Below are 14,398 nucleotides of genomic sequence, written 5' to 3'. Positions count from 1 at the left end.
CACTTTTCAATCAATGGTGCAACAAACGGAGGAGCCGATGGATCACTTTCTCCATTTCTGTATTCGAAAAAATTATTATGGTGAAGAGGCATTTTATACCAAAGCCCCAGCGGTAAAAATGCTGCTGCAAAATGCAATACTACAAACTGGTTTCCAGCGCACAAATATCTGCAAACAATCCAAAATAAAGTGCTCGACTGTCGTTCACTGTAATAATGGCGCTGTGGGTTTGAAAAAGATGCTCAAGTTCGTTCTTTATGTTTGAAAATTGTTTACAGAAATAGGGCAGACTGTACAATTCAACATTAATCTTTCTTTTTCTTCAGCTAAAATATTAAATTATACCATTAATTAAAGTTAAAATGTGTTTTGTAAATGCCTTTCACTAATTATCTCTGACAATATTTCATACGAGTTTTAACATCAAGTACAAGTAAAGATGTGAATAAAGGAATGAATAATTATTTATTTATATTTGATTAAAAATTTTTTTTATTGCATCCGAGAAATTCTTTATATATTTTTATTATAAGTTAATCTAAAATAACCAAAATTACCTCTAAGCTGAAATCAAGTTTCATTTGCTTGTTCAGAAATAAATGATAATTTTTTGCATATTTTTTGTATAAAAACTGATCCTGTTATTCATTTTTAATATTCATTTTTTAATTAGGTTTAAAAAAAGCATTTTTTCGTTAATACTAAAAAGTTTTACCGTTTACTTCGAGTGCGTGTGATTGTTCATCCTCAAATTTACAAGTTCAGATTTGAAATTAAATAATTAAATAAAAAAATAAGTTAAAATAATGTGTAAATTAAGATTTTCAGCCTAATGTTAAACAAAAAAATCAACCTATACTGTAAATTACTGTCGTGCAACATCCACGGTATTCTGCTTATGAATAATGATGCTGATTTATTGCATAAATTTATTTTATAGTAAAATAAGTAAAATGAATCTAATCTGTTTATGCAAATACTCTATAATTGTCAGTCTGCAAAGCTGCGTTGTTCGGCGTACTGTAGCTGTTACATTGTTTCTTTGTCAACTGCTACGTGTAATTTAAATGAATGCATGTACGCATTTTAATTATATTATTTAAAGAAATTAAATTTTATTATATATAATAAATAAATTTATATAAATAAACAAATATAGTACATGTATGTTTATTTACTTATTTGCAATAATGAATTCAAAGTACATTTATACTTGCGTGTTTAATTTTTACTGTAATTTTTTCTTATAGTCATTAAATTTCTATGTGGCGTAAGGATATTTTGCACAGAGCTCCACCATTTTCTCCAAGAACACGTTTTCAAATTTTAGATACACCAAGTAATGAAGTTTATAAAACGTAGTAACAACATCTTTTCTAATTGACATAATTTTAGCTGTTTCAATCGAAGTGGAAGACAGTAAGAACATTTTTTTAATAGATTCCTGTGAACTTTTCTTTATCATATTATTGTCAAACATTGTGTTTGGGATTTTGTTATGTGTTCAATTTTTTATTATATTTTTTATTCTTTTTAAAAGTTGTTTTTTAAATGTGCTGTTCCCTCTTATTTATTTATGTGTATAATTTTGACTTGTTTTTTCTTTTTTGGTCCAATTTTACGCAATTCTTATTTCAGAATTTGCAAGTAGAAATTATCATAGTCAGTTAAATATTTGCTTGCCTTGCGCGAATCAATAATTGCGATGCTATAAAATTCGATTTTTCATCAGTCAAGATGGCTTATTTCAATTGACAATTCAGTGTTATGTGGAATCAATTTGCTTTTCACTGCATTAACATCTTCCAACTGACATTCTATAAAAATTCGAATCGTAGCATAGTTTATTTCAATAGTACTTGTTTGACCATATCATATAATGTTATTATTTTCGTGAAAATGTATTTTAATTTTTAGAGAGAATTGTTGAAGCAATCCATAGCATTTACAGGCATACTATTGACGTAGAACCTGAAAAGCTCATAAAAGGTGACGAGTTTTACTTTTCTCAGTCGATATCGTTGTTTAAAACTGCCGTTGATTATATGTGTAGTTTTATAATTACTTTGATATTATTTGGTTATAAACTGAATTGAAATTCATTAAAACCAGTTAAGTGAAGTATGAATGCCTTCTATTTACAGTGATCAATTAATTCTTATTTTTATGATAATTTATGGGATTGTTAAATTTTAATTTTTATGCGTATTACAAGAAAATTTTATACTTTAGGAAAGTTATTTCTTGTTTAATGTTTTTGATGAGCACATATTTTTTATATTGCGAATAATTTGATTTACAAAGTTATTATTAATTGTTGTGTTCTGTCGTTAGTGTTACGTATCTGTTCAATATTGATTTGATCAGTGATTTTTTGATATTTGTTTTGTAAATGTGTATTTTTTTAGAACGATTTCAATTGAAATGGAGAGCAATTGAGAAAGCGGCTAAAGGCAAAGAAAAGACCGATATATCTAAAATTAAAGAGTTGTTGTTTGCGAAAAATTAATCGTCGTTGTTAATTTTAATAATTTGATCACGGCTTGTTCGAGAAAATATTTTCGCTTGTTCGTCACTGTTGGTAGCACGGAGTTTGACAATTTGATATCAGCTGTAACGTCGGATTCTGTTCTGTCTGCGTTGAAAAGTATCGGTGTTGGGGAAATTCGTTTGCAAATTGGTCGCGGACGGCATGAGTCAGTGTCTAATTTGCAAATCACTGAACCGTCGATTGTATTTTATCGATACAAAAATTCTCTGGCAGAAGATTTGAAGTGGGCGGATTTGGTGATCAGTCACGCCGGCGCCGCTTCCTGTTTGGAAGCGTTGGAACTTGAAAAGCCGCTTTTGGTAGTTGTCAACGATTCTTTGTTGGACAATCACCAGATCGAGCTCGCCGATCGACTCTCGAAAGACGGCGTATTGCATTACTGTACGGTGGGTTCGTTGGCAGATACCGTACGCTTGTTTCCTTCGCTTAATCGAAAACGTTGGAAAGCCGGTGATCCGGAAATTTTTGTCACTTGGTTGGACAAAATATTCAATTTCAGTTGAAGCATTTTTTCTGTGACAATTGTTGAGCGACATGGTCGCGGATAATTGGGAATTGACTCCTGAACAATGCTTCAGATACAGTCAGCAGTTTTTATCTTTGAGACCAATCAACGGCATGTTGACCGGCGACCAGGCGAAAACATTTTTCACCCAGTTCCGTTTGCCTTCGTCAATGTTGGCGGAAATTTGGAATTTATCCGACATAAGTCAAGATGGGATGTTGGATCAGGTGGAATTCGCGTTGGCGATGTTTTTGGTCGAGAAGCGCATGCACGGGGCGAACATGCCGAAATTTTTGCCCTCGTCGATGATCAACCAGGCGAGTCGTCTGTGCGGCGTGCCCCAGCGTCGGGCGTCGGCCGCCCAAGCCGGTCTGGGCGCGTTGATTGGAACCGTTCGACCGCCGACCGGGATCAATTTGTCGACGCCGGATCGGTCCAAATATGGGCATCTTTTCCACGGCATGGATCAGACCAAATCTGGATATTTGACCGGCAAAGATGCCCGGCTGATATTGAGTCGTTCGGGTTTGAGTAACGACGTGCTGGCGAGAATTTGGTTTTTGTCCGATTTGGACAAAGATGGTCGTTTGAATTTGGACGAATTTTGTTTGGCCATGGGTTACATCGACGCCGCCAAAGCCGGTATCACGCTTCCGGCAGTTGCTGACGTGGTCAGGGATCCGCGCAAGCGGAACAAAAGTATGGGAACCGAAAGTGAGTAGTGTAGTTCTTTTGTTTTTTAATCATCGTTCTGTCGTGTTCACTTGGAAGTAGTGTGCCACGCCCGGGCGTTGGTTGTTCACTTGAGAGATTGATTTTTCAACAAGCACAAGTACAAGTGTGCGTTCTGTTCGGTTGATTCAATGTTGTTTTGTTTTCCGATCGTATATTAATTATAAAACGTGGGGTAAAAGTTGTTCGAAATGTTATTTTTTTCTTGATTGATGAAGGTGTGGAGTCGATCGAATTTGGTGCTAGTGGAGAATCCGGCGATGAAAATCGACTGCGGTCGGCGGCCAAGTCGTTCGAGGATAAGCGGCGGGAAAATTTCGAACGCGGCCAGGTGGAATTGGACCGTCGCAGGCAGCAGTTGCTGAAAGTCGAACGCCAAGAACGTGAAGAACGAGAACGCAAGGAACGCGACGAACAAGCCCGCAAGGAGAGGGAACGTCAGGAGGCGGAACGTCGGCGTCAGGTCGAAATGGAGCAACGGTTACAGAAGCAACGCGAAGAACAGTTGCGCCTGGACCAAGAGCACCGGAAGTTGGTGGAACAGCGGGAAGCGGCTCGAAGGGAGTTGGAACGTCAACGTCAGCTCGAATGGGACAAGATGCGTTTGGAAGAATTGACCGTCCAACGTCAACGGGAATTGGAAGCCGTCTGCCACGGTAAACGGCAGAGGAAAAATTTGGCCTTCCAAGTCCAAGCGTTGGGCGAAAAGGCGGTCGAATTGAACGGCAAAATTGGTCAACTGAGGCAGAAGGTGTACGATTTGACGTCGACTTTCGACCGGATGAAGCAGGCTCGGGACGACAAATTGCGGGATATCGATTGTCAGCGGCGATCGAACGACGAACTGAACGCGAAACTGCACCACTTGGCCACCAAACGCCAAGCTCTGCTGGCCAAGAAGCAACAGTTCGACCTCGACCGGACGACGACTTTGAACGACGCCACTTCCAACGAACTCGAACAGAGTTTGGCGAATCGGATGCAAATTATCGAAGGTTTGAGAAAAAATGTCGACGACAACGTTCTGGAGTTGAGGTCGAAAAAGAGCCGCTGTTCTGTATTGGAAAAGCAACTCGAAGAGCTCGGTCGACTGGCCCAGCACGAATGGCGGGCCAATGAGGAATTGATCCGCCGTTTCGACGCGCTTCGTCGTCAAGCCGAACTGAACGAAAATCCGACAACCGCCACCGCCCTGTACAACGACGAACCGGTGCTGGTTGCCGAAGGAAACGAACCGGCCCCGGTGACCGTCAAATATCGGGCGTTGTACGAATTTGTTGCCCGTACGGACGACGAATTGTCCTTTCAACCGGGCGATGTGATTTTTGTATTCAAAAATCACGCCTGCGAACCGGGATGGTTGGCTGGCCAAATCAAAGACAAAGTCGGTTGGTTTCCCGAAGAATTTGCCGAATGCATGGAACCAATTGTTGAAGAAGACCGTTTACGGTATCGTCATCAACAGGATGCCAATGCTGAAAATGTTGTCGGAAAAGAAGGTGTTGTGGAAGAAGAACAAGCTACACTGAACCCAGAAATTGCACCACCACCCCACCAGCAGCAGCAGGCGACGACGATTCAAAAATTGGAAAGTATAAATGAGGAATCTTTCGACAAAGACGATTCCAATACTGCTACTGCTACTGCTACTGCTACTACTGGTGGCGGCGGTGATGCAAGTTCGCCTGGACTGTACGCAACCGCGTTGTACAATTTGCATGGAAAAAGTGAAAATCATTTGTCGTTCAACAAAGGTGACATCATACGTATCGTCGAACAGCAAGAGATGTGGTGGAAGGGTGAATTGGAGGATGGTCGGGAAGGTTGGTTTCCCAAGTCGTACGTTAAAATTAGGGAACCGTCGTCGTCGTCGCAGCACACGTTGAAGCGTGGTTCGTTGACGTTCGATTTCACCACCACCGACGACAGTTCCCGTGAATCGAAGAAAAGGAGCGATTTTGTGAAAAACAAAGCGCTCAGTGTCGACGTTGTCACGATGCCTTCGTCCAATCGAATTGGTGGTGGTGGACAAGCTGCGGATTGGTGGAAAACGTCGAACAAACATGATGATGATGACGATATTGGAAATGGACAACAACAAAGTGACCAAAAGCAAACGGTCGTCAGCGGCGAATGGTACGTGGCGACTTATTCGTTCGTCGCTTCTGAAGCGGGCGATTTGCCATTCAACGTTGGCGATCATATTCTGGTAACCAGGAAAGATTCCGAATGGTGGACCGGCATAGCCGGCAATATGGAAGGTATATTTCCGGCCAATTATGTCAAACCGCTCGACGATACATCTTCTTCGTTCGAAGTCAATGGTACTGCAACAGCAACGACAACTGCAGCATCCGACAAGCAGCAGGATACGGTAAATGACGAATTTAATATATTTATGAAAGGGCAGGCATATTTGTCGTTCATTCTCGTTCTTTTTGTACAGAAACTACCGAGCGTTGTACTGATCGAAGAACCAATCTACTGCGAACTTGGCCAAGCGATTGCACCATTTCAAGCGACCGACGTCAATCAGTTGACGTTGAATCTGGGCGATTTGGTGAAAATTCGTACCAAATCACCGACCGGCTGGTGGGAAGGCGAGTTGCAAGCCGGCGGCGAGAAACGAATCGGATGGTTCCCGGGGGTTTACGTGAAAATTGTCGACTTGCAACAACCCGCCAACAACGACTCTCAGGTGGGGAAAATTGAATCCACTCAGCTGGTCCGTGCCCAGTACGACTACACCAAGCAGCAGGATGTCGAATTGACATTCAAACAAGGCGACATGATCAAAGTGTTGGAAAAGCCCGACGGTGACTGGTGGCTTGGTCAGTGCATGTCGAGCGGACAGTTGGGGCTTTTTCCTGCCACTTATGTAGTTCCAAGTGAAGAAGCGAATGCCGAAGACATCCGGTAAATAATATCCTCATAACAAACAAACCAAAATCGAGCACGCACGTTCATTCTCTCTCTCTCGTTCATTATTTTCTTTTATCAATCAAATTTGCAGCTGACAATATGCAATCCAAACTGATGGATTGGTTTGATGATGATGATGATGCTATCTATCTTTGCTTGCGCTTTTGCTTTGTTTTCTTTTTCTTTTATTTATTATTTGAAAAAGAATATTCTTCTTTAAAAATAATAATGAAATTTATTATTATTATTCAACTTTGCATTCCATCTTAGCTACCAATTATTGATGAACAAAGATATATATATATATATATATATATATCATCAGTGTGCCACTGTATATTCATTATTGTCATGCTGATTTTTCTGTTGTCTTTCAAATTTGCTGGTGCTATATTGTAAGCAACGTCAACAACGACAACAACCAGTAGTCGAGTTGTTTGTTTTTTGACGTGTGTGTCATTATCGATTTGATCTTTGTCTTAAAAACGTTGCTTTGATTTTGTTCTGATTATCGTTGCGTCGTTTTTCTTTTATTTTGTAGATCTAATGGAAAAATAGAATTAATTCCAAATGTTTCATTCATTCATTATTTTCGTCATGTTCACAGTGTGAAAAGTAAAATATGAGAGAAAAAGCCAAAAGTTTGATTTGGATTTTTTTTGCATTTAGCGTCCGGGTGCACAACGGTAATGACGACGACGATGGTGGTGGTGGTGGTGGTGCACTGAAGCGATCGGTATCCGATGCGGATGGCCGATTGTCGTGGACAAAAAGAACGGCGGATGTCAGTCAGACGATCACCAATTCGTCCAGTTGGACCGAAACCGACCGACGCAGGCGGTGCCAGTTGCAGGAGCTGATCCAAAGCGAACGAAATTATGTCGACGATTTGCTGATGGTTCGGGATGTTTTCCAAAAGCCACTTTCACGTCAAGGTTTGCTCAGCGCTCAGGAAGTGGACCGTATTTTTGTCAGCTGGAGTCGTCTGGTGAAAGTGAGCACCAGAATGTTGGCCAAATTGCAAGCGGCGGACGGTGACGTCGAAGTTGGCAAAGTGTTGCTCGAACTGTTGCCATTTTTCGAAGTGTTCGTCTGTTATGGTCGGCAGTTGCGGGCCGCGTTGGATTTTCTCGACTACAAGCTGAAAACGAACAAACTGTTCGAAGCGGTTCACATCCGTTGCTGCAACGACAGTCGAGCCCGTGGATTGCCGTTGAATTATTATCTACTGCTGCCGATGACCAGATTCACCAAATATCCGCTCATGTTGCAACAACTGCTCAAGCAGACTTCGCCGGCTCAGGCCGACCACGACCATTTGGAACAGGCCGTGTCGGCGTTGAAACAGCTGTGCGTCAAAGTGAACCGTTTGGCCAGCGAAGCCGAAAATGTCCACATGCTCCACTGGTGTCAGAATCACGTTCGTTGCGACAACACCGTTCCGAAGCTGGTATTCAACGGTCTGACCAATCGACTTGGTCCGAGGCAATTTTTGCACGCCGGTCCGCTTCAGAAAGCGAAATCCGGTCGCCTGTTGGTCGCCTTTTTGTTCAACGATATGCTTTTGCTCAGCACTCCGGACGAGCCGATAATTGATCCGATGGCTTTCAAATTGTCCCAAAACAGCGAATTGACTTTCACTTTGTACAAACAGCCGATCCTGTTGGCCGACATTTCGTTGCAAATGTCCCAAGATTGTGGTCAACACGACCATTGTAATTCGAATTCGAACTTTGGTTCGGCCGACGGATGCGCTTTCAGTATTCTATTCAATTCTGACCAGCGGTCTATCCAACTGAAAGCGTTGTCGAGCAATTCGAGGTTGTTGTGGAAAAAGCAGCTCGATGCCGCAATTGCCAAGGTACTAAATTCAGCATTTCAACTCTACCTATTTGTATATACTTCTCTCAGGGAGTTTTTGTTTGTTTGTTTGTTTGTTTGTTCTCGATTGTGTCTGTACACTTCCTTTGATTTCAGGCCAAAGAATCGAATGAACCGATGTTGCAGCAGCAGCAGCAGCAGAATAGTCGGACGTTGTCATTGAAACATCCAATTGGACGTCTGAATGTGGACATTCAGTCGGTAAGGAATTTGCCAATTCCAATCGATACCCGCAATTGTCCGGTGACGGTCGAACTGAGCGTTGCCGATTCCAAACAGCTGTTCATTGTGGACATGAACCGCAAAGATGTTCTCTGCTCTGGTCAGTTTGGGTTCGAATCGTTGGACAGCGTGTTGAGGGTGCGGTTCGTGGTCGAGTTGCAGCTGGCGCCGAATATTTGCGTCGGCCGCACCGAAATTAGCATTGCCGACATGCTGAAGCTGGCCGGACCCAGTCGAACTCCTGCGGTCAAAGCTTTGCCGTTGGTCAGCGATTTTGTCACCGACAACAATCCCTCGTCGTCCACTGTATGTGTTGTGATCAAATTTTTGGTTCATCTTTTCAACGACATCTGAATAGGGTTGAAAAAAAATTACTGGCTGGTCATTATCCATTCTTTTTTTCTTTTTTTTTGGTTTCCTATCCCTTCTGGCCTCTATTGTCTGTTTTTCCAGAAAAAAATTTTTTCTCCACATTTATATTGCTCTTCTTCATTGCCTTGCCTTTTCATTCGATCGATGATGGAAGGGTCTGAGCTTGTTTCGTCTCTCGGATTGATCTGATCAATTTTTTTTCGACGTCATTTTGATCGATCGATTGATGATGATTGTGATAATTATTAACGTTTACTGTTTGCTTGTTTGTTTTTTATTTGGCCGTTAAATTATCCTCCTCTCACATCTGTACGGAGAATTAGTTGAATATTTTATTATAATTTTTAATTTTCGCTTTTTTTTCTCAACTTTTTTAATATTGTTACTTGTTTATTCGTTTATTGATGACATCGAACGAACCAATGCGATCGATAGTCGCGCAGTTTTGTTTGCTGAAATTGAAAATGTGCCTTTTTTTAAAAATTTCCACATGATACAGAATTCAGTTGTTTATTTATTTGTTTACAGTTATGAATGTTTGACAGAAGAAAGTGATATTGAAATTGTTGAATTTGATTATGAAGAAAAAATTGCTTTGCAACAGGCATACATACGTTTAGTAGTATTGATTGATTGAAAACAGAATGTCGTCGAATCAGACTTTATTTCAATGATGTTGATAAGTTGTAATTTTCACTTGATCAACACTGGAGAAGAGCAAATTGCTGTTTTGGAAAAGGAGAAGAAAATTTGCATAATCCAAAGAGGATAATAAAATGCTTTTCAAGTCATTTATTTGTTTGTTGGTTTATCGGCGTGAAATGTTGGCTAATTGTTGCACGTTGGTTGGAATGGAAAGCAACCATTAAGACCGACCGACCGTGTGTGTGCAGTTGATCAAGGGAAAATCATGTAAGTTGGATAATTTTTATCAATTTATCATTGTTGCAAATGAAAAGTTTACTATTTTTAATTTATTCTGTTGAATATGAAATTATAATAATGAAATTCAGGAAACAGCGTTAATTTTCAGATTACTTTTTACTTTTTTTGTCAAATATCAGAACAAATTATTGTAGTGTTCGTTGGATTTTCTTTTTTTTTTCAATGCAAATTTGAATATCAAAGCAGATGTAATTCTTCTGATATGGAAAAAACAAAAGATGACAAATGAAATTATTTATTGTAAAAATTTGAACAACAAAATTTTAGTGAAAAACTGAAAATCAAATAACAAGGCAAGCAAGGAAGAAGCTGTTTTGATGGGAAAATGTGATTTTCAAAGTTTCAAAATTTTCAAACCAATAAACAGCCATCTTTTCTACCAGCTTTCTTGTTAGCAGCGACAGCGTCAACGTCAACTGGTCGGCTTTTCGGTGAACAGCGGAGCGTGTATTATTATTCTCAGAGGGGGGCGGGGCAGTCGGAGTGTGAAATCCAGAAAGACAGTTTTGCACGGATTTAGTTGTTGTTGTTGTTGTTGATGGATTTTCAACTAATTTCACAGCTTCATCGATCGTCAGTCATTTTCAGTTAGCAATGACTGGATATTTAAACGATAAATGATAAGAAAATATGATTATGTGTTTTGTTTTATTTTATTTATTCTACTTTTATTATTGTCTCTTTGCAAATCGTTTTGTCAACCAGCGTGGAAAATTTGACGCTCAACTGTGATGCTGAAGTTGATGATGCTGAACGTGATGGTGCAAACAAAATTTTCACCAAATATATATATACATGTATGTATAATGCCGCTCGCGTGCATCTTCTGAGTTGCATAATTAAATCGGATAAGTTCAATTGTGAATTTGGATGTTCAATTGCTACACTGGTTCGATGAGGGATTTTTCTATTGGCCAAAATTTGTCGATCAATTTTTCTTTGGTCTGCCGGTTCATTTCTGGCCCATTGTTCCTAGTCTGACGTTGCCCCGCCTTGTGTGAAAAGCTCGTACCTCGACTTGTGTGGCCTTGCCAGGCCGACGACAACGACAACTTACGACAACAACGAGGCTTCCTGGGGTTCCCGACCGTCATGGGTTCCTGTTTCACTACATGCAACCAGCCAAGTCGTGGAAGTCCAAATTTGTCCATCGAACAAAGTCATCCACAGTATTTCAACAAGATGAAAGTGGAAACTTTGAAGCAGAACCGCTTCGCGCCCAAAGAAAATCTCCGATTCAGCCTTTCTGCCGGCGAGTTGAAACTTCTGCGTTGGCTTTGGAAGCAGATGAAGCAAGTGCATCAGGGTCTGGCGTCGGCGAAGCTTTTCCAAATCATTTTCGCCACTTGTCCAGAAATCAAACGCTTTTTCGGCTTGGCCAAAGTTTCCGACGAGAAAGCACTAATCGACGAACGAATGCGCAAGCACATGCTAATTTTACAGGCAAGCAAATTAATAATTTTATTCCAAATAATTTCTTCAGCATGATTTTTTTGTGTAAATTTATCAATTTTTTAAATTCTTCAATTAACTTGTTCTCTTCCAAATTCTCGACCACTTTGTCATTGGAAATTTCAAAAATGAATATCAAATTAATGGAAACTTTTATTTATTCCTCTTTTTTTTTATTCTATATACATATAAAACATATGCGTAAAAAGTTGAATTTTGAGATTTTTTATTTTTTATTATTTTGTGTCTTTTATTTTTTATAGGATACAATTGACATGATTATTAACTCCCTCAGTTATGACAATGAACAACTGGCACAGTTGATGATCGCTTTCGGATGTCAGCACAGCTTTTACACTCGTCGTAATTTTGATCCGAAATATTGGAACGTTTTCGGCGACGCCATGCTTCATCTTGTTGACGATTTGCCGTTGAAAGCTTTCAAACGTTACCGGGCAAAAAGCATATGGTTCAGGTTTGTCTATTTTGTGATCAGTCACATGCAGCTCGGCTACACGTCAACAAAGCGCAAGCGCATATGCCGGCGCAATGTGAAAGACAACAAAGATTACCGATGATTATTTTCATCCTGGGATGGGATGGATTTTATTGCGATTTTTTTCCTTTATATACATATATATATGTATATATATATTTCTTCCCTTGTCACACACACACACACACACAGTATCCGCTTTTGGCGAGTATTCGTTTCAATGTGCCTTCAGTTCAATTCAACATGGACAATATATATGTATAGTAAGGATTGTTGTAACTTTTTAACAAACTGTTGTTCATCTCACAGCATCTGAATCTATTTGCTATTGATGATAAGTTCTTATTTATTTTTAATTTTAATTTTAATAAATACAACATTTATATTTACATTTATATTTTTTCTGGTAAAGCATTTCTTTTAGTTGAAGCTGTAGTTGCATTTTAATGTGACATTGAATAAATAGATACGCAATGTACGTACTACATTCCACGTCCATGATTTGAACAACTCCGATGCTCCATCCAACAACACAACGCAACACAACACGGTATGTACAAGTTACCCAATTAAAAAATATTCTCTTTTGGGTCAGTGAAATGAACAGAAAGCAAAACTTGTGCTCGTCGTAAGTGATCTTTCTTTACTGGCGATTTATTATGCAAATTGAGATAAATCCTAAGAAATAATTGACAGCGAAATAACTTTGGATATATTATTATCTTAGTTGTTGCTTTTTTCTGTAAATTGTCATAAATTGTTCACTTTCATATTTTCTCTTTTCCGAATACTTACTTCCTCAGTCACATTGGACTATTCGGTTTTAATAATCAATATAAAGAAGCCTAATGCAAATTTATACGCGAATTATATTTCTTAGCTTTTGTGCTTCATTTCAACCAATTGTTGACTAACCGTTTGGTGGCAACTCAATAATGACGTTTCAATGGAAAGCCGGATACGTTTATAATGACAGATTTGATTTCTTCTATTCATTTCCACATCATGGTGGTAATTCAATAAAGTAGCAATAAAAGAAGGTGCATTCAAACGATTAGAATACGTATATTTTAGTAAGTTGTGATTTTGCCGAATTACTTTTTAATTGATTAAAAACAGATCTGAAAATAAATATTGTGTCTGTAATTTACTAGCATGAGTAAATAATGCAATTTTTATAATTTTGCACAATGTCATGCCTCAGTTAACGAACGGTTTATAAATTATTACTTTGACATGTTTTATAATTATAATAATTTATTACAAATGAGATATTTGTAAAATGTTTTATCTGTTCATTGTAATTAATTAATTAATTAGTTCTTCAGTCGCATTGTCGAGATGAAATTTAAAATTATTTTCAGAACAAAGAAGTGAATAATTCACCGTTATGGTTCAGTGGAGTTAGGCTAGATCAAATAACGCTGCACTGCGTAACGGTTGCTTTTCAATTATGCAAATAAATTTCCTCTGAAATGTTTGTGTTATCAATAACTGACGTGACTTGCAGTATCGTCCGATAATGTTCCCTCAGTGAACTTTTATTTGATGCAATACTTTGCTTTCAATGGAAAGATGGACGAGCATTTGTGAAAGATAAATTATTCTCTTTTGTTTGTATTACATTCATTTCCTGAAAATGATTCATTCATCTTGATTCAAGAAAAATTCCAAAAAACCATAAATTGGCATCAACGAAGAGAAGAAGATTTTTTTGGTAAGTTGTATTCTTTTTATTTTGATCGTCAAATGAAACATAGTTTAAAGTGATACTGAATTTGTAATTTAGTGCAATTACTAAATAATATACAACTGCGGATACACACAATGTCGTAGTTTTTTTTTTGAAAATTTGCTTTTCAATTAACGAACAGTTTGTTGCATGCAATTTTTCCAAATATACAATAATTAGCTTTTCTTATAAAAAAGAATTCATACATTTATGATAATTTAATATATCAGATTAGTGTCCATTTTAAATAGTTAGCATTTAATTAGTTACATTGTTGATTAAGATGAGATTTAAAATTTTTTTCATGAATAAACGTGATTAAACGTTAAGTTTTAATGCAGCTGATTTATGTCGAATAGCACTGCGTGAGGGTTTCAAATGTGCAAATCAGTCTTTTGTAAAACTCTTGCTCTATCAGTAGCCGTTTACTTGACCAAAGTAACGAGATTTGCTATATAAAGTAACAGCAGTGTTAAACTAATTACGACCGCAAAAGTACGACATTCAACGCCGTAAAAGAATCTCTAGAAATTTGTCTCTACGGCAACATGCCTTGGAAGTCGTAGAATATTGTGCTAATAATCAAAT

General features: G+C 38.5%; 3 protein-coding genes across 3 annotated transcripts; all 3 read left to right on the top strand.

Annotated features, from left to right (window-relative positions):
• The first annotated feature begins 13 nt into the window (after nt 1–13).
• On the top strand, nt 14–1,067 carry Tsp_03847 (hypothetical protein). The gene is made up of 2 exons (XM_003374605.1): nt 14–246; nt 995–1,067. Exons 1-2 carry the CDS (start codon nt 14–16, stop codon nt 1,065–1,067), a joined length of 306 nt encoding a protein of 101 aa, XP_003374653.1.
• A 196-nt stretch (nt 1,068–1,263) lies between these two features.
• Nucleotides 1,264–9,167, top strand: Tsp_03846 (putative SH3 domain protein). Its single transcript, XM_003374604.1, has 9 exons — nt 1,264–1,339; nt 1,396–1,419; nt 1,918–2,047; nt 2,487–2,937; nt 3,140–3,770; nt 4,208–5,380; nt 5,543–6,704; nt 7,524–8,571; nt 8,688–9,167. The coding sequence occupies exons 1-9, from the start codon at nt 1,264–1,266 to the stop codon at nt 9,165–9,167; spliced, it is 5,175 nt and encodes a 1,724-aa protein (XP_003374652.1).
• Nucleotides 9,168–11,222: 2,055 nt separating this feature from the next.
• Nucleotides 11,223–11,618, top strand: Tsp_03845 (hypothetical protein). Its single transcript, XM_003374603.1, has one exon. The coding sequence runs from the start codon at nt 11,223–11,225 to the stop codon at nt 11,616–11,618; it is 396 nt and encodes a 131-aa protein (XP_003374651.1).
• The last annotated feature ends 2,780 nt before the right edge of the window (nt 11,619–14,398 follow it).

Source organism: Trichinella spiralis, assembly GCF_000181795.1.
Source record: "Trichinella spiralis strain ISS 195 chromosome Unknown Scfld5, whole genome shotgun sequence".
Taxonomy (NCBI): Eukaryota; Metazoa; Nematoda; class Enoplea; order Trichinellida; family Trichinellidae; genus Trichinella; species Trichinella spiralis.
This window is presented reverse-complemented; position numbering and strand designations above follow the sequence as displayed.